This window comes from Mesocricetus auratus, unplaced genomic scaffold (genome assembly GCF_017639785.1).
Source record: "Mesocricetus auratus isolate SY011 unplaced genomic scaffold, BCM_Maur_2.0 Super-Scaffold_100006, whole genome shotgun sequence".
NCBI classification, from domain to species: domain Eukaryota; kingdom Metazoa; phylum Chordata; class Mammalia; order Rodentia; family Cricetidae; genus Mesocricetus; species Mesocricetus auratus.
In genome coordinates, this window is record NW_024429190.1 from 51581006 (window position 1) to 51608724 (window position 27719).

Genomic DNA, 27719 nt, shown 5'->3' on the forward strand with positions numbered 1-27719 from the left:
CTATGATCTCAGCATTTGAGAGGTGGAAGTAGGAGGATTAGGAGTGAAAGGATAGCCTTGGCTACATAGTGAGTTCTATGCCAGCCTAGGCTTTATGAGACTGTCTCAAATATCAAAACAGCAATAATGAAATAAAAATGAGGAACTCATGAATGATGACTTAAATATTTACAGTTAAATATTAAAGGGCTTGGATTTTAACCATTGTTACATTTTGTGCATACATCTCCATAATCTTTTAGAAACATGAAGATCCAGTCTCTTACACAATCATTCACTTGGTGGTTCTAGTCTCATTTTTCCCCCTGAACTGAGACGGACCCAGATGCAGAATTCACAATCAGCTTTGTGCAGCTGCACTCTGGTTCTCCTCATTCATCTAACAGCTTTCAGTAGGTTCTATAAGTGACGTTAGAAAAGACACAGCAGATGTGCTTGATGGCTCCAGAAATCGAAAGTGGGACAGATGGTTCTCTGGTTGATTGACAGCATAAGGAGCACTGCAGCCAGGGCCACCTCCTCGGGAGGATTGTTTTTTCTTTCCTCCCTCTCCCTGCGTTTGCCTGCAAACCACTGTCACACAAGAAGAGTGAGAGATGGCTATTCGGGAAGTCTTTCTTTTCAACTGTGCATTATAGTGAAAACAATTCTCTGAAATACAGACTCACTTAGATGTGGAAGGGATTCTCTTTCACTAATACTTCACAGAGAGCTGGGGCTTCTCAATTGCAACCAAGTGGACAGATTGATGTTTGACCACAACACCCCACACGCTGAAGGTAAAATAAAAACAAAGAAATATCCACAGGCAATACTGATGAAAACTGAAATACCTTTAAAAGACTTACCCTGTCCTTTTGAAATGGGTTCTTTTTAAAACATCTGCATGTGTGTGATAGTTATGCGCATGTGCACTAGGGTTCACAAGTGTGCACATTCCCTCCCAGACGCATCCACATGTGGGTCGAGGTGAGTCTATATCCCAAGAAGCTGCTTCTCAAATTTCCTGATTAATAGTATTCAGAGTGGTGTCTGATTTCTCAATGGTTCTTTTCAACAGGAATGTTGAAGACAATAACCAGCTAATATTTAAAATGGCAATTTGCCAACATTTGCAGACTCGATAAGTCTTTTTTCTTATTAGCAAGCATAAGTATCATGAAAATCCAAAGGAATTATGAATGGATGAACTTTATATATCAAGAATGGCAAAATAGATATGACAGACTTTGAAGATCCCCCATGGAAGACTTCACCCTACCTGGGGAGCAGAAAGGGGATGGGATAGGAGGCCAGTGGGGAGGGGGCAGGGGAGGAGAGGGAACTGGGATTGATGTGTAAAAGAAGCTTGTTTCTAATTTAAATTTTAAAAATGGAAAAAAAAAGAATGGCAAAATAAGAGCGGATTTGTACATGGCCTTGTTAGAGCGCCCCACCCCCACCCTAGTTACGTTGAGCCTGATGCGGGACCAATGTAAAGCCTGAGGTTTGGGTTCTCTGGGATACTCCTTGCAGCTGCAGCAGCACCTTCCACGAAGCCCCCTCCTGCTTCCACAAGAAAAGCTGCTCATGGGGTCGGGGTCATGTAGCCAGGACATTTAGACTATGGCCTACTTTTCTAGCTGCCTCATAGGCTCCTTTTCGTAGTGGGCAGCAACGTAGTCTTTGACTGAACGGTCTATGATTTAGGATGGAAATAAAAGTGAATATCCCCCAACATCATCTGGAAAGTATAGCATGCAGGAACATGCCATTAGTCTTAGAAGGGATTCTAGCTCCCTTAGAACTCCCCTCAAAAAGTTGTTTGAAAATGCAGACACCAGGGTCCAACTATGAGGGAGTGCACAGACGCTTGTAGTGTAGCTGGAAAATACTCAAGACAGCACCCACCCACCTTCTATTCCTCCTTTCCCCATATTTCCATTCCTTCTCTTTGTTGGTTGTTTGCATTTGGTAATACAACCAAATTGCACAGAATTATAAAACAAAACCCAACCTTCACCTATTTCTTATATTTTTTCTCAGCTACCATTTATGTGTGCTTTCTCCAAACAGCTAAACTTCTGGAAAGAGTAACCCACACTTTTCCCCACATTAATCCCAGCCATTCTTTTCCCTGTCCATTGTAATCTGGGCGTTTTTCTTTTCTTTTCTTTCTTTTTTTTTTTTGCCCCATCCAATAATTTAGGTAATTAACAGTCCCAAACATTTGATATGTTTGACTATGTCCTCCTTTTTGGAATAGTCTTTTCCTCTGGCTTCCATGACATTGCTTTTTTTTTTCTATTCGGACAATGAAAATCTCCTAGCCTCACTAATAGGCAAATAAAAACCATATTTTGCATTAGCATAAAGCTCACTCAGAAGGACTTCTAATTCTTTTTTCTTCTTTTTTTCCAGGGAAAAGAGCACATGAAGTTATACGTCAAAGGTATGGAAATATTAGACTTCTGTCTTGTAATTGGACACTGGGTAGTCTATGAACCGATAAGGCACAATACCTGGCCTCATAGAATACAAATGCAAAAATATCAAATAATTGTTATTATATAAGGTGAAGTGTATAGAGAAAAATACACAGCCAACCTCTATCCTCTGAACATGTATGCACACACAAGTGTGTCCCTCCACATATACATGTAGACATACACAAATGCACCAACAATAATTGACATTTTAAATTCCAAAAGTCCATCCAGTGCTGGTGAGATGATTCAGCAAGTCAAAGTGCTTGCTAACACGAGTTTGACAACCTGAGTTTGATCCCCTGACCCCAAGGTGGAAGGAGAGAGTTGATGCCCAAAAGTTAACCTCTGAGCACACACCACACACAAAAAAATCATAATAGAAATTAAAATAGAGTTCAGCTAAAAAAGGAAACTTTTATGTCAGTGAAGTCAAGAAGCAATTTATTAGTTTGGTTTCATTTATATGAATTAAGGAATCCTCTGAATTGTTCCTTTATAAATGTTTCGAAATAATGTGTCACAGGCTAACAGGGCTGGTGAGATGGCTCATAGATTAAAAGCATTTACTGTTCTCCCAGACTACCTGGGCTCAATTCCCAGCACCCACATCAGGCAGCTTACAACTGTTTGTAACTCCAGTTCCGGCACCCATGTGGTACACATAAACTCATGCAGCAAAGCACATAAATAAAAATAAATACTTAAAAACAAGCAAACAAACAAAGTGTAGTCTGAAAACAAGAAGTAATGTCTAGCAGGTGAAAATGGGATGACATCTCATTGGATGCTCACTCAGTGGTGCTATCTGGAAGTGTTTGTTAATTGATTCTTCCAGGGGTGTTTCTCATTGCAGAGAGCCATGGCAGACAGAAGAAATGATTCCACTCAGGTCTAGCTTGGTGAACTAATGAGCTTAATTAAAGTTACTTTCAGAAGCATGAGCAGTTTGCCGGCAGTTATACCATTGAATTAAATTTTTGTTGGTTTTTTTTTTTTTGCCCCAAGCATATATAACCAATTATGTATCTTCAAGGAAGGGAGCTCCACTTCCAGGAGGGTGTTTTAGTGGGACCAGTCTTGTGAGGGTTTCCAATGGGTAGACTACAGCTGTTCTGACTTTAAGGCTGGGACCCAAGGTTTTCATGCCTCAGCAGAGTTTCACATCAGTATTGCTTTAACTTAGTCTAAGAAGCATGATTTCTGGTGCTCTCCAAGTTCAAGGTGAGTATACCAAGGGTCTCAGATGGCTAACAAATCCTATAACCTTTCTCCGTCAAAAGTGTATCAACTACCAGGACGACTTTGGATCTTACGCACTTAATGTTTGAATTAATCTAGTGTATCATTGCCCAAATTATCAAAAGGCCCAATAACCTTTAAATGTCAACACAACTGCAAAATGTCAGTTTACCCAGATATAAAATTTTATTTTAAAAAATAAAGGAAATGGAAATAGAATTTGAATGTTTGGGAATCTTATTTCCAAAGAAAAAGCCCTATAAAATTTTAACCCACCAAAAAATCTCAATATTGATTGCCTAACTGTTGGAAAATTGGTGGGCAACAGAAAACATTCCAAACAGTGTATAGTTATCATACATTCGATGTGCCTGAGAATAAAGGCTAGGATTAACCTGGATTCTGGAGCCTACTAGTCTTATTAATAGGCAAATAAAAAATCAATTTTGCATCAGCATAAATTTCACTCAGAATGACTTCTAATTCCTTTCTTTCTTGTCTTCCTCTCCAGGACAAAGAACATTCAAGATTTATTGCATGCTGAAGGCATGAAAATATTAGACTTATGTCTTCTAATTTTCTTATATTTGTTTTTATATTATAAAAATGTACCCAATAAATCCATCAAAGAGATTACTATTGTTGACGTTATACTATATGATAACTTTGATGCTACAGAATTAGGGTTCCTTTCTTTCATGGACCTTTTATTTCAGTGAGGAGGGAAGGGGAAAGACAGAGACACAACACACAAACAATTTTAGGCCACAGAAAATTCTATGAAAAGAAAAAAAGATAATGCATAAAGTGACTAGAGTGTCACTTTAATTGGGCAGTAAGGAAAGCATCTTTGCTATGACAACATCAATACGTCTTGAGAAAAAAAATGAAATGCAATGTTGTACAAGAGAAACTGCAGAGGTCCTAGACTCAGAATTAACTTACCCCAAGAAAAATGAGTATTTATATAGATTATCTTAAATATGTGGGAATATAAGTATTTGTAAAGTTGTTTCTAAATGATCTCAGTGAAAGAAATAAGCAGCAACAACAAAATACCATATTGCCAGTACTACCCCGTGGTGCTAGAAGTTTGCACAATGGGAACACTAAGGAACAGCGATTCTCTGGTGTGTTTCAGGGTTCACAAAGGAGGTGGCATAAAGGCAGGGTTTTGAATTGTCAGTGCAATCTGCAAGGGCGTGTCTCCGTGTACCATATTGGTGGGGATAGCACAGCGAACAGTTGAACGCAAAGGAAATGGGCTGTTCTTCATTGGTGTGAGGTTCAAGAGGCATAAACGCCTATCCCTGACTCTGTGGCTCGGTGCTTCCATGCCTTTCTTTGTTAAATATGCTTACAGAACAAGTTTGTGAAATGAAATGGAAATCTGACATTTATAGGCATTCATAACTGGGTGGGGCATGGGCTGTTCATCGAGGCACCAACGATAAACTTTCTGTGCTTGGTTCAGAATAGGAACTCAGTAAACATTCCTAGGACCAATGAAAGAAAATGAATAGTTGGTGGTTGGGGGTGGCAGCCTGACGTCTGGTGGACAAAAGTCTCCCAGCATTAAAATACACTCTCCTGTTAATAGTCTTAGTGTCTCAACTCCTTTTCAGACTTGCTTTCATCCAAACTATGAAATGCGCATCATTTCTGTTATTCAGATGACCAAATGCCGAGTCTCCGAGTGGGAATGTACCCCGACTGGGTCAGCCACTATACTGGAGGTTCTGACAGTTAAGGCGTGGGTTCACTACCTAGACGAGAGGCTTGCAGCATAAAAAGATTTATGTAAAGCTTTAAGTTTGAGGAACGTCAAAGGGATAAACGGGGGCGGGGAGGGGAGGTTCCAGAACGTCCCTACCGGCAGGTCACAGCATAATCACTGGGGTACTTCCCAAGACCATCGAACCTCGGGGCAGGGCGGAGCGGCCGTGCGAGCCCCGGGACCCGCGCAGCCGCAGTGCAGCTCTCGAGCCTGGGGGGAGGGGGGAGTGGTGAAAGGAGGCGGGACCAACCTCACGGGGCGGGGCCGAAACCCGACTATTGAGAGGTTCGGCGGCAGTTACCCCGAGAGCGGCCCAACGTCATTTCCTGTTGAAGGCGATGCTTCCGGGTCACGGTGCGCAGGGGCTGGTGTCGGGGTGACTCCTCCGTCGTCCGCGGCGCCTGTCTCTGGGGTCCCTCCCCTGCTGGCCTCTGCCCCGGGTGGTCGTGCTCGCCGCCTCGGTCGTGAGGAGGTGGGTGTGGTGGCACCGCAGTCCCCGGCTCGTCTGCCGGTCTCCCACCCTCGCCCGCCGTCGCCTGGCGCCTTCCGCCATTTTCCCGTCTGGAGGTGTCGGCCGGGGTCGCCCCGTGCGGGTGACCCGGGCGGCGAAGGCCTGCTTGGGGGCGGGCGGTGGGGGGTCCGCGGTGACCGGGGTGGGGACAGTGCGGCACGGGAGTGCTGGAGTCGTGGCGAGCCTGCAGCTGTCGCGTGGCCTCACGGCCCTCCAGCCTCTCGGGGGAGGGCGAGAAGGCTCCGGCTTTTCCCCTAGTGCGGTTCTGCAGTGTGAGAAGCCTCAGGATGGTCCACCTGCCCAGGAGTTATCTTTACCTTTTGTGAAGCCTTTTCCTCTAAGGGATGGCTACGCAGTAGGCCCTCGGGGATGGCTTCGCCCCTAAAGGAATTATGGGAAGGTTCTTTGCTGTCGGCATCGCGCGTTATCATACCTACAGCGGTTTTTATGCGGTTGTTTGAACGTTATCTGAAATTCTAGGGTCTGAGTTTAAAAGGAGACGGAAGAAATATCAATATATGATTCCTGGGGATGCGCTTGGATCTTAAAATGTCATTTATTTGAAGATTATTTGGGCCGGTGTAGGGACGTTTACGAGATTCGTAGTTTGCTCTTAGGAGAGCAGCTACCCGTAGAGAGAATGTGACGTCGTTGTTATTATTATTTTGATTGCTGAGTTATGGGAGACGGTGCAGGGTTTTTTGTTTATCGGAAGCCTAGAAAGGACTTGGAATTTTCCCTCAACCATTTGGATATAGTTGTAGGGTTTTTTTTTAAATATCGTTTTGTTTTTTGAACCATGGTACAGAATTATGTGAAATAACCTAGCTTCAGAAGGGAAAATTTGTCAGTTTTTATATACCGTTTTTCATTTAAAGGACCGAATGTGAATAACTAGTTCAAATGGTAGGTTTCTTTTTCATGAAGTTATTTTCTTATGTCAAGTAGTTGAAATGTAACCGTCAGGGTCTGAAGGCGTGGCTCAGCAGTTAAGATCATTGGCTCTTCCAGAGGACCTGGTTGCATTCTCAGTATCCACGTGTGTCGCAGTATCACAGCCGTCTCCAACTGCAGTTCCTGGGGACCCAGCATCTTCTTCTGGCCTCCTCAGGCACCAGGCATGCAAACAAAACACCAGTGCACATAAAATAATTTTTAAGATGTTTAATGTTAAGTAAATATTGTTGATCTACAGGTAGACTGGTTATAGATATTTACCCTACCCCGATACCTTATAATATTTGCATATAAATGTTTTTGATGCAGGAACTATGAATGGGAGGGCTGATTTTCGAGAACCGAATACAGAAGTTCCAAGACCAATTCCCCGTAACTATCATATTAAATATTTATAGTAGCACTTTCTGTGTAAGGAAATTTTAATTGCTTGAGTAACAGTAGCAGTTGGGCTGGCTTTATGGGTGTGATATCTGTATAGTCACAGGACTTCATTCTTGCTTTGATGTCTTATTGAAGTCTTGAAATTCCTCATTGTTAGAACAGGGGTGTGGGCTGGTTTTCCATATTTTCATTTAGTGCTGTGTCCAGCCTTTCCTAACAGGTAGTAAGAATAAATTCTGTTGGAGGGCAAAGTTTTTTTTTTTTAAGTTGACAAGCCAGTTGCTTCATTGTTTTGTTTTTTAAATGTTCTTATTACTAGTAGACAAAGCTAACTTTTAGGGCTTTTAAGAAAATGACTTCCAGTTTTTCTCTAAAAGACATAGGGGCTGATTACATTCCGACAGAGGAAGAGCGGAGAGTCTTTGCAGAGTGCAATGAAGAAAGCTTCTGGTTCCGATGTGAGTCATCCTGGTTATGAATTTAGAAAAATGTACTTGCGTGTATTTGTGGCATCTGTGTGGATGTGCATGTGGGGGTGGGCAGAGGTCGGTGTCCTCCTCTGTCCCTCTCCATCTCATCTTGCTGAACCTGGAGTTCCACCATTTTGGCTAAGTTGGCCAGCCAGTGAGCCCCTGTGATCTTCCTGTCTCGGCCTCCCGGTACTGGGATGTCCATGCCTGGCTGCTCCATGAATACTGGATCAGAACTTAGATCCTCATCTTTGCATTGCAGGCCCTCTATTCACTGAACCATCTCTCCAGCCCAGGCTCCCCAGTTTTCTGTCGGTGTAATTCAACCCTACTTTTACCTACAAACTTGACTTAAATTTGTGTTTGAAATTATAATTACATATAGAACATATTGGGGGCACTTTTGGCATAGTGTGCTTATTACTAATAGAGATTAAAGAAATAGAATTGTGCCAGGTGGTGGTGCATATGCCTTTAATCCCAGCACTTGGAAGGCAGAAGCAGACACATCTCTGTGCCTGGTATACAGAGGGAGTTCCAGGACAGCCAGGGCTACACAGAGAAACCCTGTCTTGAAAAAAACAAAGCAATAGAATGGAAGGAATTAAGGTTTAGAGGTGTTAAATGTGTACCCTGTGTTACACTTCATGACTGTCATGACAATGACAGCTGGTTTGTTACCTTTTATTATAGTGAGAAATTACTGTACTATCAGCTCTGGATTTCTGACTACAGATCTTAACATTGGGATTTTGTTGTTGTTGTTGTTTGTCTATTGTAGCCCTGACTAGCCTGGGACTTGCTATGTAGACCAGGTCTGGTATTGGAGACTATCCAGTGATATAGCTCATGAGGCCCTGGGTTTGGTCCCTAGTACCAGGATGGTGGGTACAGAAAACCGAAAACCAGACCAAAACAAACAAAAAAACCCAAGCAAACAACCAATTCCCCAAGGCAACTAGACCAGGCTAGTCTTGAACATTTTTGCTAGTAGTCCAGGTGTGGACCACCATGCCTTCTAAGAATTTATACTTTTAAGTACAGAGAACATTGAAAATTACAAACAAATAAATACAGTGCTCTGTTTATATAAAGGCCTGTGCTTTGAAATCGTAGCCTTTTTATGGTTGCTGTAGGTAATTCCAACAGAGAGGCTGGATGGAATGTCAAGATTTCTGTTTTAATCTTTATTTTATGTATATTGCATTCTGCCTGCATGTATGTCTGTAGACTATGTACCTGAGGAAAGAGGCCAGAAGAGGATGTCAGTTCGTTTGCAACTGGAGTTACAGACTGCTTTGAGCTGCCATATGAACGCTAGAAACTGTACTTGGGTTTTCTGGAAGAGCAGTCAGTTCTCTTAACCTCTAAGCCATCTCTCCAGACGTGCAGGATAGAATTTTAAAAGGGAGAAGAAACAAAGAAGGACGAGGGCCTGGGAGATAGCTCAGTGGGAAAGCCTGCCAGTGCAGTGTATAGCCTTGAGTACGGTGTATAGAACCCGCATGAAGGAAGGAGAGAACCTACTCCTAAAAGTTGCCCTCTGACCTCCACAGGAATGCCATGATGTTACTGTGAAATGGCAGTTTTTGAAAAGGTAGATAAGAGAATAAAGGAAAAATAAAGGTCAGATGATAATATCAAGAGCTACATAGTTTATAACAGTACTCATTAAAGATACGCTATTTGTACGGGAAAATAAATTGAGTATGGCCATTTTGAGTTTATGGCACGACAAATTGTTTTCAAGTTTTAAAGACATAGACTAAAGGAAAAGAAAAACCTCGATAATCCCAGTGCTCAGGAGATTCTTGAAGTTGAGGCTGGTCCTGAGCTACATAGTTGAAGGTCTCCCTGTGCTATATAGCAAGATTCTACATGAAAAAGACTAGACGTGGTATGAAGGTTTTAAAAAGTAATATGTTAAGCTAATGGATAATATTGTGTCCAGATTTATTTCTGGCTAATAGATTTATGCTTTTGTGTTTGTCACTTGAAATAGCTGTAATATCATGCCTAAATTGTATTCTTTTGTATTTAATTTTTTAAATGATGGGAGAAAAAGGCTGATTTGATTATACTTGAATTAATATTTTGTGTCCATAAGTAACATTTTACTAGACAAAGCTAAGTTCATTTTTTTCATATTTTGTCTTAGGATAGTTTTGCCTTAAACAGCAGTTGAATAGTTGACATAAATACTATTTACTCTCTGGCTCTTTATAAAATGTGCCATTCGGGGCTGGAGAGATGGGTCAGAGGTTGCTAACACTGGCTGTTCTTCCAGAGATTCTGAGTTCAATTCCCAGCAACCACATGGTGGCTCACAACCATCTGTAATGAGATCTGTTGCCCTCGTCTGGCCTGTAGGTATATATGTAGACAGAATACTGTATACATAATAAATAAATCTTTTTTTAAAAAAAGTGTGCCATTCACTAGATGCATGTTATAATTTACAGTTGAAATATACAAAGCAAAATTAGGGAAAGGAGCATTGGTGGAGCTAAGAGGAAGATGGATGCTTACATCTGAGAGTCTGTCTCTCATGTATGCTCATTAGAAACCCAGAACCATCACAGGCCTTTAATCCCAGCACTCGGGAGGCAGAGGCAGACAGATCTCTGTGAGTTTGAGACCAGCCTGGTCGACAAGAGCTAGTTCCAGGACAGCCTCCAAAGCCATAGAGAAACCCTGTCTCGGAAAACAAAAAAAAATAAATAAATAGAAACCCAGAACCAGGTTTTTATTGACTGATCACAAAGGCACCTTTAGGCTGACTGGTACTGAAATCCCAGACTCCCAGATAGAAAGTAGATTCATTATTTTGTACAAACAGGTAAGACACTTATTTAGGTAAATTTGTTATCAGTCTAGGGAACTTGACCAGTCTTGTGTACTGGCCAAGTTACCAGATCTAGTTTCTTGCCAAGCTAGTGAGTCAAGGATCAAGTCTCATCATTGCAGAAAATCTTAGGACTGATGTAGAGAGCAATGATTCATGGCTGTTTTTTACATTTTAAATAATTTTGGAATTATAGGTTAATATGCATCTTTTATATTTTTTCATATGGTTTTAAGGAATATTTAAAATGCACGATTTCATTCTTCCAGCTACTATGTTAATCTCATGGCCAAATATATTTGTGTCTTGGTTCACACAGTGTAACATATAATATAGAGCCTAAAATTTTAGGATCTGATATTAGGCAGGTGTTATTAGGTTGTGAGACCCAATGTTGATGGTCTCCCTTTATATGGTTTCAAGTGAGTAAGGCTCTTAACATCTCTACTTTGTAAACAGTAGTAATACGGCCTTCCTGATAGAAATCCACGAGGCTCGTAGACTGTGGAATTTGGTTATATCACTTAGTGCTGAGTGACTTGTGTGCTTTTGTAGCTTTCCTTTTTTCCCTTTTACTTCAGAAACAATTTCTCATCATTTTACTTTATTGTTTTAGTTGATTATTTTAATGACTTGCTATTGGAACCTAAATCTAGATGGTTTCTTGAGTTAGAGTGTTTTCTGAAAAATACTCCTTTGTTTTCACTGTGTGTGCACAGTGGAGCCTTAGAGACTTTGGTTGTTGAATCTGCATCTTGATGGTTCTGCTGTTACTGATGCTGATTTATCTTCTACTATTCTCAAAACAGCATTTTCCTTCTGTTGACATTGACAAGCTCTTTTTCTCCTTATAGCTGTGCCTTTGGCTGCCACAAGTATGTTGATTACTCAAGGATTAATTAGTAAAGGTAAGTGTTTAAATTGCACATTTATTTAGCACTTTGGATAGCTTGTTTTATCTTATCCTGATTTCTAAATAAGGAAATATGATCACTGATAAATTTATACAGTTTTAGAAGAATTTCCTCTGGACTTACTTACTTGATTATATTGATTTGACATTTTGATGGCATTGGGACTTGGTATGTATTTTATTTGTTACAGTGACTACTTATATCTAGGAAGCCTCCAGGTTTGAACTCTGGCACTGCATTAAAAAAACAAACAAAAAAACTGGGTGTGGTGGCACATACATGTAATCCCAGCACTTGGGAAGTGAAAGCAGGAGTTTCAGAAGTTCAAGAGCAGCCTGGGCTACTTTGAGACCGTCCTTCAAAAACAAACAAAAACCCCAACCAACCAACCAACCAACCAACCAACCAGAGAATTTGATATTAATAACAATCTACAAAAGCAGGAAAGTGCTTTAACATTTGTTGATATGTCTGGAGGGATGGTTCAGTGATTAAGAATACTTACTACTCTTCTAGAGGACCTGGGTTTGGTTTCTATATCCACTTCAGCTTTGTACAACTTTGTAACTCCAGCTTCAGAACACATATGTCTGTTTTTTTTTTTTTTTTTGGTTTTACGAGACAGGGTTTCTCTGTATTATTTTGGAGGCTGTCGGTCCCGCCTAGCCTCGAACTCACAGAGATTCACCTGCCTCTGCCTCCCGAGTGCTGGAATTAAAGGCGTGTGCCACCACCGCCCGGCTCAGAACACATATGTCTTACACTCACACAGGCATACATTAAAAACCAACCAACTAACCAACCTCGTGGCTAGTTTGCAAGAGTAGCAAACCTGGACTAGTTGAGCTATGTAGCATTCTTACTTAGAGATTGTTAGAAATGCAGATTCTAGACCCATATCTTATTATCCTGATTTTTAAATAAGGAAATATGATCACTGATAAATTTATACAGTTTTAGAAGAATTCCGTCTTTTTGGACTTACTTGATTATATTGATTCATTATCATAGTCTGTTTTTCAAATTTAAGGTGATTCATATGCACTGGCTTAAATACCTATAGTTCCCTGTACTAGCTTTGTCTTCTCGCCTTGGGGAATAGGTAAGGATGAGAATAGCATTTAAAAAAAGTTTAGAGGGCCTGGAGAAGATGACTCAGCAGTTAAGAGTACGTGTGTTTGCAGAACACTCAGGTTCGGATCCAAGCACCCTTGTGATGGTTACTATTTGTAACTCATATTCTAGAGGACCTAACGCTTTCTTCTGACCTCTGCAGGTACCTTGTATGGCACACAAGCAAAGTATCCAGTCTTTAAAATAACTTAGAAATTCAGGGGTCTGACTAGTAATGTAGTTTTATGTGTCTGTGTGTGCATGCAGGTGCAATCTTGTCTGCCATTCCTCAACCACTCCACTAGAATTAGGCAGGAGGGCCAGCAAGCCCCAGTTCTAGGATTACAAATGAACACTTTACCAACTGAGCTATGTCTCCAACCCATGATCATTTTTTTTAGAAGTCCTTGAAGAGGCTAAATACTCTGGTATTGACTTTAGGTTAAATATTAATGTATCAGTGGTGTAACCAGCAGAGTTTTAGTTAAACATACTTTATGAATCACTGGCCTGTTGTAGCCTCTACCTGCATATTTGGCAGGGAAGCATTCCAGAAAGTGGTGGTAATGTTAGTATGAGTCCATACAATTTAAGAAAATCTGTTAAATTTACTATAAGAAGACATGGTCTAACTTACACTCAGTATATAGCTGAGAATTACTTTGAACTATTAATCCTCCTGTCTTCATCTCCCAGGTGTGGGATTACAGACATGTACCCTCTACCTGTTTCTGTGATTCTAGGAGTCAAACCTAGTGCTTTGTCCCTGGTAGACATTCGTGCATTCTGTCAACTGAATTACCTGCTCAGCCCCATTTTAGCTTTATCACATTCACTCTGAACTAGATCAGAGGTTTTGTTGTGACTCTTCATATGGTCATAGAAGAAGAAAAATAGTTATAGGGTTGGAGGTGTAGCTCAGTAATAGAGCTCTTGCTCTAGTATTCAATCTCTGTTCTTATTTATAAAATGGATTTGGGGCAGAGATCTGGGGCTTGGTGAATAAAGTTCTTATTATGTAACTGAGAACCTGAGATTAACCCCAGGACCCATGCAAAGCTGCAAGCCATAGTACATGGCTGTCATCTCATGGGTTCTGCAGTGAGACTGGAGCAGAGACAGAAGGGTTCTAGAAGCGCACAGGCCAGCCAGCCTGTCATACACAGGGATAAACAGAGATACCCTGTCTCAAACAGGGTGGAAGGTGAGGGCTGATCTCAGGGTTGTCCCCATGCCCAGTATAAACAAAATGCATTTAGATGGAATGGAAGGATCTGGGACGGACGATAATAAAATATTGGAAGCATTTGTAAATAATTTCATTACAGTGTGTTGTATGACCAAAATCTTAAACATGGAAGCAACCAAGAAGTGTACACATGTATGTACACTAAGTTGTTTCCTTCTTAAGATAGGTTCTGTATTGGGAAAAAAACAATTTAGTCACATTAGTTTAAAGAAAAAACTGACAAAGGAGTCAGTCAGTGGAGAAATCAGTGTCAGTTCATCATGTAATATGTTGCACTCCAGTATGTTATTTAACTAAGAATTAGACACATGGACTTGTACAAAAGAAAGTGAAATGCTCTAGTGGTCATCCTAAGAAACATGCATGTGGGCACAGACTGAAGCAAAGAGGCAGTTGTGGAATATTAATACTCAGTTACAGGTGTTCAAAGAAGATAGAGGTCAATCTCTAAAAGAAATGATTCAGGGTGGAAGCAGTCAGGAAGGAGGAACATGACCGATGGGAAGGGGTATGTGTGAGCCTCTGGGTTTAACACCCAGTGCTCCTCCTTCCACCCCCTCACCCAGAAGGATATTAGGTATAGAGGAAAGAGCAGGAACCCCATTAAATAGGTAAGTTAGAACCAGAAGTAATAATTACTACTTTTTTGGATTATGGTGTGAAGAACTAAAAGTTTTAGTTTTTTTTTTTCCCCAGTGGTGGCATGAAATCCTAGGCAGTTGAGGATAAGGTAGAAATTGAAATCAGGACAGGCTTTTTGGGTAGGGAGTTAGACAGGATCTCCAAAGACATGGCATTTTATCCTGACAGTAGCCTCCTGTCCATAGAATGATGCCCTTGACGTGCTGTACTAGCTCTTCCCTGTTTGTTCTTGATCTAATAAGAAAGGATAGAGAACAGAAAAGGAAAAGCATCCTTCCATGTTTCTCTTACTGTTCTCAGCTCTTTCACATCTCATTTCATGTGTTTAATCCATTGCAGTCTATGTCATTCATTTTTATCCATTTATCCTTGTTGGAAAGGTCAAAAGTTATCGCCATAACCTCTGCGGTACTTGATGGACAGTTTTTGTCCTTGACCAACATCACTCATCAGCACTAATTTTTCTTTTGGGGGTGGGGGGCATTCAGTACATATCCCTGGGTGCCTTGGAACTCTGTGTAGTCCAGGCCAGCCTTGAACTCAGAGATGTACCTGTCTCTACCTCCCAAGCACTGGTGTTACACACTTGGCTCTATTAACCAGTTCTTTTTTTAATTATAAATGTGTATATATTCCCTTTTTTTTTTTTTTTTTTTTTTGGTTTTTCGAGACAGGGTTTCTCTGTATTGTTTTGGAGCCTGTCCTGGCACTTGCTCTGTAGACCAGGCTTGGTCTCGAACTCACAGAGATCCACCTACCTCTGCCTCCCGAGTGCTGGGATTAAAGGCGTGCGCCACCACTGCCCAGTCAACCATTGCTTTTTTTTTTTCTGAAAAAACATTTTATGTATGAGTCCATTTCTGAATTCTTGCTCTGTTTGTCTTACTCTTCCATTTATAAATGACTATTAGGACTTGGTACCCGATGATAGTTTATATGTTGCCTTGGCTCTTTGTGTCTACATACAGTTTTTAGAATAAGCAAAACATGTTTTGATTTTAAGTGGAACCTTGAGTTTGTAGATGGATTTATGGAGGATTGCCTTCACAGTATTTAACATTTCACCTCTTTAGTATGAAGTATTTCTTCATATTCTATATTAATTCCTTGATCAGTTTTCTTGTTTTTAGTGTAGAGCTGGTTTTATATATTTGATTAGAGTTCTTCCTGGTTCTTGGATAATTTTCAGTCCTGTAATTAGTCAAATCTTTTAAGTCTTTGTTATTATTGATTTTGGGTAGATAGAAATATTTACATAGTCTCAAATGTGTCAAGTGGTCATGCTGTACTTATGTATTGCAATAGTCTATAGTGTTTTGACATTTAGAAAATTTTCTAAATTCTGTTGACACTGAATTCACAAAAGAGTTAGTTATTGTTGGCACTTGCTGTTTTAAGATAGTCAAAGCTTGTTTTTCCTTCTTTAACAATTCACTCAAAAATACTTAACTCTTCTTTAGGAATCCTGTCAAGTCATCCAAAATATGGCTCCATTCCTAAACTTATATGTAAGTATGAATAGTGCAGTGTTTTTCTTACCCTTTTTACAAATGAGTAAATTTAAATCAGATGTTTTGAGTTACTAATATTACATGTTTATATGCTGCCACAAATCAAGTTTATATGCTGCTACAAATAAACTTTTCAATAAGTGCACTGCTTGACAATTTTAATGTCAGCATAAAAAGTCCTGTGTTAGTTAAAAGACTCTCCTCCATTTTGTAAATAAAATAACTTTTTATTTGCTAATACTTTCTACACAGTACTTGAAAATAAATTCTTGCTCTGTTTATAGTAAAAGAAAGTTGCTTAGATATCCTACTAATCCAAATAATTGTGCCTAGAATTGGCTTTTTTTCCCATTAACTTATATTCCATTTTATGGCTAACAAAAAAGAAGTTAAATTGTTCTTTTGAAAATACATATGCCCTTTATGAATCTTTTTGGGGAAACTTATCTTATATTGGAAGTATCCATGATATAGCAACATCATACTTAGGTCAGACTTTGAAATTCATTATTTTAATGAGCTTTGTCATACTGAGTTTTGTTTTTAAGACAATCTTGTGAAATTGTTTGGACTTGTAACAAATTCCTTTTTATAATAAAAAAATGCCCCAAATCCTTGTGACTATAACCTATTTGGTTGCTTGTCCATCTCTCTGTCTTGCTCTTGTCTATAAAGTGGCATATTGAGATTGTTTGTATTGTCACTTATTCACTTATTTACTTTGAAGTGACTTATTTTGGGGAAAAGGAATTATAGACTTTCTCCATGAATTTGATGTGAAGTATCTTTTATCACCATTTTAGGTATTCTTGGTCTTTATAAAATCTTAGAGATACTTTAGAAACATACTTTTTTAAAATGCTGTTTTGGAAAAAAAATTTGCCTAAAAGCCCATTCAGTGACACAATTTTTTGTTCGTTTTTAAAAACAAGTTGCGTGTATCATGGGATACTTTGCTGGAAAACTTTCTTATGTGAAAACTTGCCAAGAAAAGTTCAAGAATCTTGAAAACTCCCCTCTTGGAGAAGCTCTGCGGTCAGGCCAAGCAAGGCGCTCTTCCCCACCTGGGTAGGTCAATTCTTGGTTCCACTTAGCAATTTTGGTTTTTAAGAAACAAAATGCAAGACCTGGCCGGGCGTTGGTGGCGCACGCCTTTAATCCCAGCACTCGGGAGGCAGAGGCAGGTGGATCTCTGTGAGTTCGAGGCCAGCCTGGTTTACAGAGTGAGTTCCAGGACAGCCTCCAAAACAATATAGAGAAACCCTGTCTCGAAAAAACAAAAACAAAACCAAAAACAAAACAAACAAAAAAATGCAAGACCTGAAAACTCTGCCTGTGGAATGGTCATTTGCTCTAGTCCAGAAATGTTTTGCCTTAAAAAGTAGAACAAGATTTGGCTGCTTTATGACCTGTCCAAGAATTAAAGAATTTTAGTTTTGATTGAATTTGGCAAGCTCTTTTGGCTTATTACATTTTGGACTCGTGTCAAGTTACCAGATTTTGTTAATCTCTCTCAATGGATAGCTACTTTTTTGTTGCTCATTAGGAAAATAAGCTTAGCAGAAAGTTCATTTTTCTTGAAGTTTGAAGGCAGTGCATTTATATTTGCTTTGATTGTCTCATACTAACAACCAGAGATAATGCCTTTTTTTTTTTGAGACGGTTTCTCTGTAGCTTGAAGCCTGTCCTGAAGCTTGCTCTGTAGACCTGGCTGGCCTCATACTCACAGAGATCCACCTGCCTCTGCTTCCCGGGTGCTGGGATTAAAGGCGTGCACCACCATGGCTTGGCCAGAGATAACTCTTTCTTAAAGTATATATTTCAAAAATGAAACTGTTGCATAAATAAATTTTTGGTATAAATTGATGTAGGTGTTTTGAAGTATTTTTTTAAATTTAGTTATTTACAAAGCTGTAAATCAGATAAAAAGGAAAAACACAAAGTTTACAGCTTTAAGTGGAGGAAAATTTAGAGTTGGCTTCATATCCAGTGGAAGGGAATGAATGAAATCATGTTATGCGTAAGAGTGGTTATTGAAAGTTACTTTGTGACTATGAAGTCTGTGAAGCATCTGGGTAAATATTTTTTATAAACAGAAAAGATAAAGTATAAAATAATGTATATATAAAAATTATGTCTAAAGAAAAGTTTATACCAATAAAAATAGTGTAAGAGATTAGTAATATGGGTTATGATTGTCAGGTTTTACCCAAACTTCTGCAATGTGGTTTTGTTATTTAAAGTTTAAAATTAGATCTTTAAAACAAAACAACTACAACAAAAGTTTTGTAAAATGGTAACATGGTGGGATGATGTATATAGCCTACCACTTGGAAAGTTGAAGCAGGAGAATTAAGTGTCAGGTAAGCCTGGCCTACATCTTTACATCCTGTCCCCAAAACAAAACACTTTGAAATAAGTTAGTTAAAGTAGTACATGCCATCAATCCCAGCACTTGGGAGGCAGAAGCAAGCAGAACTGTGTGAGTTCAAGGCTAGCCTCATCTAGAAAGTGATATCCAGTACAGCCTGGGCTACCTGTCTCAAAACAACAACAATAACAACAAAAAAATTGTATACTTCTAAATCTAGTAAAGCAATATTTAACCCATTGCTGAGTTTCTTCAGATTGTGGTTTGGGTTTTATATTGTGAAAATATAAATAGTCTATGTGGGTAAGTAAATACATTAGTAAGATCATTGAGCAGACTGGTGAATTATTTCATAGTAGAAACAATGTAAATTTATGAGAAGTAGTAATGCCTGTATCTCTGTCAGCAAGTAATGGATTATATGGGCTATAGCTTTGAAATAACTCCCCACTAAATGGGTAGCATAGACACATTTATTGAAACCTGATCTGAAGGACTTTTTCTTTGTAAGATCTCTAATACACATATTGAAATTATTATTTAGCAAATTGAATATATAATTTCCTACTTTCTTTATTGAGTGACTGTTTACTTTTGAGGCAGTTACACTATGACCTCCAACTCAAGTTACCCCCACCCGAGCCTCCCCAGAGCTGAGATTACCATGTTCACCATCATGTTTAGTTAGTGATCATTTTTTAGGTACCACAGTGGGTCATTACATAGCTTGACTACTTTTATGGAAGAAACAAACCATTCACCTGTTTATAAATAATTTAAAATTATGATTATTTTAGAAATCCATAGCTTATTTTTATGTCTTAATCTAAAGGTAATGATTTCTTGTTCTTACATATTATGATGTTCTTTTACAGGCACTATGCTCAAAAGTCAAAATATGACTCAAATGTGAGTGGTCAGTCTTTTGTGACATCTCCAGCAGCAGACAACATAGACAAGGAGACACTTCCTCGTTATGAGCCAATTCCATTTAGTGCTTCTATGAATGAATCCACTCCCACTGGTATTACTGACCATATTGCCCAAGGTAGAAACTTCTCTTGAAATGAATTTCAGCATTTTATGGTCCAACGTATGTATACACTTTATTTGATGCTCTTTTCTGCTGGATATCACCTCTGTGTGCTACCGTCAGCTGTCAGCCTAGCTTCGTCCATCAGCCTGACTCAGCATGCTTGTTCTTTTCATTAGTTTCTTCATTCACCCAGCATACTCTTGCTAGGTATGGGAAAAATAAAGACAAGTAAGGCCTGATTCTTATCCTTGAGAAACTCGGTGTTTTGGAGGATACAGGGGTAGATGGATAAGTTACAGATTGTCCCAGTGGTTGAAATGTTCACAAATGTAGAGGAACAACAAAGAAGTGATAACTGTCTGGGGGCAACAGAGGCTCCAGGAAGGTGTAGGTTGGTTGCATTTGTTAGGTTGGTCTTATTGGCTTTCAGTATCCTGCCTGTAATTGTAAGAAAAAGTTATATGCCTGCTTTACAACATTGTTGTCACTCGAGGAAATATACTTGAAAATGCATGTGAAGTTTGTGTAAATACTAAGTTCAGAGTGCAGAATAAGTGAAGTAAAAGTTTTGGATTAAGGCCAGGATTTAAGTTATGTTTAAGATTTGCTGCAATCTTGTAATTAGTCATTATGGAGTAACTAATTTGTAATTCTTCATCTTGAATGGAGATGGTAATGCTTCTCAAAGAACTGTTGGAATTTGATGAAATAATCAGACTTAATGCTAACAGATAATAAACTGAACAAAAAAAATGTTAGATTCCTTCCTTCCATTCTACTTTATAGTGAAAAGTAGGGACTTAGAAACAGAAAACTGGCTTGCAATTTTTGGCTAAACCCCAAAATACCAAGAGCCATGAAAACCAGATTTGGCAGCAAATCATGATGTAGCCTGTATTTTACTTTATTTAAAATGATTTTTCCATATATTTTGTTATAGATATGTTTGTTATTGATATGTTCGATTATGCATTCCTCTCTTGACCTGGCTGGGGATATTATATATAATATTTTTCTCAAATTTGTGACATCCCTAACTCAAAGGGCTTGGGTAAAGAATTGTGGACCATTGTAAAATATGCTTTGAAAATGGTTTTGAAGGCTAATTTAGCAACAGTTAGGGGTTTGGCTTTGTTTTTGTCTTTTTGAATCTAGAGTAAAAAGAGAGGAAGGAGGGTGCAATGAAAAAGAGAAAAATGATGATAAGAAGGTGCTAAAAGGGACATACTTATAAATATAAATATACAAGCCAATTGTGACTTTGTAAGTTAAAATGTACTGTTAGTTTCTGTGGCCTTGGTAGCATTTCAGTTGCTCAATAGCTATGCATGCTTGTGGTACCTGGTGTAGATGTAGCAATGTAGAATGCTGTCGCTGAAGAGTTACTGGTCACTAAGCTTTTTAGTGAAAGTTTCTGCACAGGGGAAGGGACAGTTGTAGGAGATAAAAGGCTTGAGTTCAGGAGAATGTTGTTAGGTACCTTAATCCTAAGGCCTCCATGCTCTCTGGTTGGCACCAAAGATACTAAATTAGAACAGAAAAGAGATGGGCAGAGTAAAGACACCATGGTAACTCTGAAGGCAGCTAGCTGTTCTTTTCCATCTGTTTCGATGTTTTTAGTCAAGCTCCAATCCATTCTTCCTGTATTCCAGCATGCACCAGCTCTTCCTTTGCTGTGTTGTCCATCCTTCCTGCCATTTTCATCAGCAAAATCTTGTGTTCTAATTTCACTTTGGTCTTTACTCTCAAATGAACAAGGTCCATATTTAATACATCTTAATGCCCTCTGCAGCTATCCATCTGACCATTTCTGGTTTTTGTATGTGTGTGTCATCCTCCCCTCTAGGTCAAACTCCACACTCGCCATTGTTCCCCACGTGAGTCCCTCGGGCTGCCTTGCTTTGCCAGCTGCTGCCCTTCCTTTCAGGGCACTTTTTTTTTTGCCTTTTGTCTTGTTTGCCCATGATTTAGCTTTCTTTTTCAAGAATTCCAAGGACTTAGTGATTCCAAGGACTTAGTGATCTTTTCAAAGTAGAAGGCTCTCTGCCATTATCCATTAGGAAAATTACCACGGGCAGTTGATTGGTTTCGGGCAGTGCTGTTTCTCACTTTCTTATTCCTTCCAGGTCTTCATAACGCTTCACAAAGCAGTAAATTATATTCTCCGTATAGTGCCATAATGTTTTCATTCAACTCTACACGGAGAAAATATCTGCCATTTATCATAGATAACAGAATAATGGTATTTCTGTTTTGCCTAAGAAAAACCTGGAAGGAATTCCATAGATCATCTATTCAAATTATTTCACAATTGGAAAAACCCAGATTCAGAGAAGCTTAGTGATTTGCCCAAGGACTTGTACTGATGGCTGATAGAGTGAGGACAGACCCAGGGTTCCTGAAAGTTCCCACAACCTTCTTAGACATACCTGTTGGGAAGGGAAATGAGTTCACTGGTTGCTTATATTACCACTAAGGTAATCCAAGTGACATAAGATTATTTTCTATGTTAGTGGAAGATTATTTTTCTTCTTATCCAGGAAAAATGAGTTTCTATTCATGGCATACTAGAATAAATTATAAATTGAATCTTGTTTCTTTGTATTGATAAGGTAGGCATTTACCATAATTAAAGATTAGAGTTGAAAATTCTATTTAATAACATAGTAACTTGTTACTCACAGGATTCTGATTATTCACTGAAGCTTTAAATAAATACCACTTATGAACATTGAAATTTTAATTTAGGATTAGAATAACATGTTCAATTTATGTTCTTTGCTGAAAAGTACTTTTTGTGAGGTATATAAAACTTGAGTAGATATTCTCTGAGTGTTATCAGTTATTCTTTTGAAATGTTCTTGTGATTCTTTTGCTGTTTATATACTTAAACTGTGTTGCCCATTTTGTTTAAAGACTGTTTCATACCATGGAATAGTTATTTCAAATATTTTTGTTTAGATACCATAAACATAGTTAAAAATAAATTCAGGTAGTGTGTAGCCATAGAAGTATTAATATGATTTACTGTGAAGTTTTGTTTAGTCATGGCCAGTAGACTCTAATTCTGTACCCAGTATAATGATTCCAGCATTTAGTGAATTTAAGCCACACTGTTAGATCTTATCATTTTTATTCTTTTTCTGGCCATGGCTGAGTTTATTAAAAATTTGATACTAATGGTGAATTTCAGAAGTACAAGGAGGGAGGATTGTACTTCACAGTTATCTTGGAGGAAGCCTAGTGCCTTTGGAGTGGTAATAATAGTTTGATCTTATATTTCATTTTTCTGTTTCAGTTTTAGGTAAAAAGCATTTACAAAATTTAGACACTTTAGACTTATCTACCTTTTATCACCACTTATTAACTGTTTGTTGTTTTAGGACCTGATCCCAACTTTGAAGAAAGTCCCAAAAGAAAAAGTATTACATATGAGGAATTAAGGAGTAAGAACAGAGAGTCATATGAAGTAACTTTAACACACAAGACTGACCCCTCAGTCAGGCCTATGCAGGAAAGAGTGCCCAAAAAAGAAGGTATGACAGTTTAGTCTAATCATGGGACTCTTTAGATTAGAAGCTGGTTTCAGCTGGTTTGAGCTCTAAATGTTATGATACTAATATGTCTTTAACAATTCAACCTACTTACCAAAATCAGTTCTTTTTAAAAGAATAGTTATTTCAGAGTGGGCAACATGGGTCATCAGGTAAAAGCACTTGTCACCAAGCCGGATGACCTGAGTTCATTCCCTGGGAATCAATATGATGGAGAGAAAAGAAAGTTGTTCTCTGCCATTATGCAGCACGCACGTGCACACACACACACACACACACACACACAATAAATTCAATTTTTAAAAACTTATTTCATAGTTACCACTTCTCCTGTTTTAAAGTAATTTGGAGGGAAACCAGTTCTCTAGTACAGGGTTTTCCCTTATAAAGAATCACCTTGGGAATTGATAGCTTTTCCTAACAATTCAGTATGTCTGCTGAATAATCAGGTTTAGTGACCAGAGACTGATAACTGGCCAATAATGACACTTCGGCAAAAATCATGGAATCATAATTGAGTAGTAAGACACTTTAGGGCATTTCTAGAGGAGGAATTAGACTTTATCTCTATAACTAATAAGTTTAACTTATAATTTAATTTTTTTTGGCCAACAGTATGCTATAAAAGTAAGAGTTTAGATACTTCATGTACAGGAAGAAGACATTTTTACTAGGCTTTGTAATCATTTCTGTTTAGAATTTTATGACTTATAAAGGAATACCAAGGGATGGACCCTGTTTGAAGGTTTTCTGTGCACTCATTTATAAAAGTTAAGGGAAGTGGTTAGAAGTGGCCCTGGTTTCTATTAGTAGCACAGCAAAGTAATAAATACATAATGGGTACATAAACTATCATGGTAGGAATAGATCTTAGTGCCTCCTGGAGGGCCATATGCACAAATGCATAGCAAACCTTAGTATTGGAATTTCTATACCTAATTTGATTTCTAGTTGTTAATGGTTGATTCATTTACAACTGCTTTTGTAGCCACAAGGCATCATTTTTGTTGTAAAATTCTTTACCTTTGACATAGATCTGTGATCTAGAACACTAAACTGTCTACATTGGTGGCCTCACTGTGTAGACTTGTCCTTTGTGCTGATTGACTGGGGCTCAGACTGTAAACTTCTTGAGGGCTGGAAGCTGTTTTCCCCTTTTTGTGCTCCTTTATTCTGTCTCACAGCACAGCATTTGTAGTTGTGTCAGAAAGGAGCTGTTGCATTTTATTTTTATTTATTCATTTCAGTCTGATAGGCTAGGGAAAGAGTTCTGGGTGCACTTGGGGCCTGCATTGACTGGGAGCTCTGGCTGCACAGTCTTGAAGTGCTGTTAATGACTCAGTAGTAAAACACAGCTCGTCACTTGTTAAAAGAAAAATGAGGTTTTTCTTGTGCTTCATAACACAATTTAAAGAAAAGACCTGCTACGAAATTGTGATTTTTTTTTTTTTTCTAAAACGTTCTTGAATCTCTTTGGACATTGGTATAGCGTAAATTCAGAATCTTTTTTTTTTTAAGATTTATTTATTATGCATATAGTATTCTGCCTGCATGTATGTCTGAAAAGAGGCCACCAGATCTCATACACAGTTATGAGCCACCATGTGGTTGCTGGGAATTGAACTCAGGATCTTTGGAAGAACAGTCAGTGCTCTTAACCTCTGAGCCATCTCTGCAGCCCCTCAGAATCTCGTGAAAGTCTTTTGAGCTTGTTTATCTGGATTATGTTTGTTGGTGTTTATCTCACTGGAAGTTAAGACAGGAAGCATATATTAGCAGAGCAGTGCTATCACATCACGGATGGTTAGAATACTGCCATGTGGTTATAAAGGAACAAAGCAAACGTGAGGGAAATGGGGCAACCTAGTGTGATGTGGTGTGATGCTAACAGGGCGGTTTTGACTCATAGATTCTCAAAGTGCCCACCCTGCAGTCGTTGCTTCTTTACATTAGAGTGACTTCTTTACCAAAGGTGTTAATTCACAGATGGAGACAGAAGGTGAGAGAATGGAGGAAATAGGGGCTGGGTGCAGCCAGGTGCCTTCCCAGCATGTCTGCCCTGGGTTCCATCAGCACTGCCAAGCAAGGCAGAGGGGCAAAGTCTCAACATTTAGTATTTAAGATGCCAGAATATGGGAAATAGTTTCTCCTGGTCACTTGACAGCTGATAGGAGAGATTGAATTAACTACATTTCTGTTGTTTAATTTTTGTGAAAAAGCAAAATTCAAGTTTATTGGTGTTTTGTTTTTTCTTTTTTTTTTTCTTTTTGGTAAATTTGTTTTGGTATGTACTATCATATACACCCACATGCTCATTTAGGCAAACTTGTAAAGGCAAGCACCCAGGCTTTGGACTTAAACAGATCTCCAAATCTTAGTTCTTGTTAAGGCTTATACCTTGGGCAAGTTACTAATCTGCTGTCTCACCTTTCAAATGGGGATTGTGCAGGGTTATGTAAAGTTCTTGACAAAGGGCATTTGTAGTCAGCCCCTTTATAGTTGACTCTTAGGTGCTCTTGCTCACACAGTGCAAACAGCTTTTCATCATCATAACGGACTTAAAGTGGTGTCTTTTACTGTTGGAGTCATCAGTTATTTGTGCTTTTTTCCTAGTCAAAGTAAACAAATATGGAGATACTTGGGATGAGTGAAAAACTCCGTCATTGGACCTACTGAAGGCCTTCCGTATCCGGCTTCATCCAGGTGGTTGCCCATACCTGCGTGCTTGGACTCAGCAGCAGTCTTCATAAACACATTTAAAACAAAACTCTGGTTTTTGTGGCTTAACATATGATGCTTTACAAACACAGATTTTAGTGTTTACTGTTGTGCAAATGTACTGATGCAGGACACTCAGAATGATGGTATTATGAGGTGGTTGTGTATACTTGGTGAAACTGTTTTCAGTTACAGGGAGAAGAGACTCGTGAAACTCGACTGTGACTCTAGAGAAACCTACATGAGAATAAATGATAGTGCATGTTGAAAGGGGTGGGTGGGGGGAGCAAGCACACGCCTGGGGTCCAGCTTTCCATCAGTCATTAAAGGCCTTCTGCATTTGCTGTAGCATCTTAATGTTTATGGTGAATAAAATGTAAAAGCAGCAGTGTCATTATCGTTTTTATGGCTTGGTTTGAAATTTGCTAATGTGTTTTCATGTATGGTCTGAGTAAGTAGTATTTTAAACAAAAGAAAATAGAAATGTGTGATACGGGTAGACAGCAATATATAGTAATAGCTAAATATCTTTAAAAAGCAGTGTTCTTCGTCTGTCACTAGAACAAAGTCTCTGAGACTATAAAGAGAAAAAGCGTACTTTGGTTGACTCAGGCCTGGTGAAGCCACACATGTTCAGGAATTACATGGTGAGTCAAAGCCACTCAAGTTCCCAGCAAGGGGATCAGAAGCTGTTGTCCCAGAGTCCCTTCCAGGACCTGCCGTCAGTGCTCTGTATTTCCCACATGGCCTCACCTCTCAAAGATCCTACTACAGCTCACTGGTGCCACTCTGGGGACCAAGCCTTTAACACTTTAAACTAGCATAGCTATGTTTCCAAATTTTGCTATAATTTCATTATTGACCTAAAGTTTAATTCTGGTTCAGGTAAATTGAAAAATGTGGTCTTAGACCAGAAATGTATTTTAACTGTAAATATAAAATAGCCCCAAATTTGGTGGTTTATGGCAGAGCTTAATGGTACTGTTAGCCCTAGCATTTGGGAGGCTGAGGCAGGAGGGTTCAAGTTTGAGGCCAGGCAGGGACTATCATAATAGTGACTTCTAGACTACCCTGTGCTACATAGTAGAATTCTTAGAGAACAAACCAAAAGTGCTATCTCACTTTGCCTTGAGTCAGGAATGAAGGGACAGGATCCAGGTGAGCCACTTGACAGTGGTGTTTTCTTGTTGCAGTGGGGTGCTTAGCAGCTGAACTTGTCTGCTAGGACAAGTCTTGCTGTGTTTGTGTGGATTAGATTAGACTGGGCTTCCTTGCAGTGTGCCAGGCTGGGTGACCTTGAAGGTTAGGGGCTTGTGTGTCAGTGTGAAAAGAAAGCATTGGCAGCACTAGTCTGCAGTATTTCAGCACTAGCTTGTTTACTAGAATGTGAATGTAGACTCTGGCCTTTTTTTTCCCCCTCCCCTGTCTGGCCTAACTTTGAAATTGCAATTCTGCCTCAGTCTCTTGGGCAGTGGAATTGCCAGCAGGAGCCACCACGCCTAACTTTTTTGCTCCAATTTTAAAACAGTCATGGAACAGATGGTGTCTGCATTTTAGGCCCACCCACACCTGCGCAAGGACCTCTAGTTTGTGTCCATTGCAATAGCTCAAGTGCAGGAGCTCATATAGTCTGGTCTTGGTGGATTACTGTGGGTAAAACTCACAGTTTAGACTTGTGAACTCAACATGACCTGCTCTGTTCATCCCCAATGGTAATCTATTAGGCATAACACCACTGGTTAGCTACTGCTGTTGAACTGAACCCAAACACAGTCTCCTGTTCATAGCTATCCTGAGGTCCAGCCAGTTTCATACTTACGTATACTCTCTGGGGTTATTGTTGCAGTCTCTTGACCCTGCCCCTGAATCTGTCTTTTCCATGAAGGTCTCCTGCTTGCTTCAATTGAGTTTTCTAAGTCTACTTCCACTCAGGGAGTTGAGGAGCCAAAGGCCTTGTGCT

At 39.2% G+C, this 27719-nt stretch overlaps 1 protein-coding gene and 1 long non-coding RNA gene across 6 annotated transcripts; one reads left to right on the forward strand and one right to left on the reverse strand.

The window, feature by feature from the left end:
- Positions 1-5486: 5486 nt before the first annotated feature.
- LOC121140838 lies at positions 5487-5865 on the reverse strand. The gene is made up of 2 exons (XR_005877778.1): positions 5786-5865; positions 5487-5694 (listed from the first exon to the last, which is right to left on the reverse strand). It is a non-coding gene; the product is annotated as an uncharacterized LOC121140838 (long non-coding RNA).
- Ociad1 (OCIA domain containing 1) lies at positions 5813-26147 on the forward strand. 5 transcript variants are annotated; one of them, XM_005080788.4, is made up of 9 exons: positions 5814-5956; positions 7262-7324; positions 7714-7794; positions 11506-11559; positions 16030-16077; positions 17013-17148; positions 19327-19499; positions 22871-23023; positions 25655-26147. In XM_005080788.4, exons 2-9 carry the CDS (start codon positions 7267-7269, stop codon positions 25690-25692), a joined length of 741 nt encoding a protein of 246 aa, XP_005080845.1. In that variant the 5' UTR covers positions 5814-5956; positions 7262-7266; the 3' UTR covers positions 25693-26147. The 5 variants fall into 5 exon arrangements, with proteins under 5 accessions (XP_012976494.1, XP_005080845.1, XP_012976493.1 ...); XM_040747187.1 differs by lacking the exon at positions 5814-5956 and adding an exon at positions 6452-7113; XM_013121040.3 differs by lacking the exon at positions 25655-26147 and having other exon boundaries at positions 5813-5956; positions 19327-19544; positions 22871-23012.
- Positions 26148-27719: the final 1572 nt, after the last annotated feature.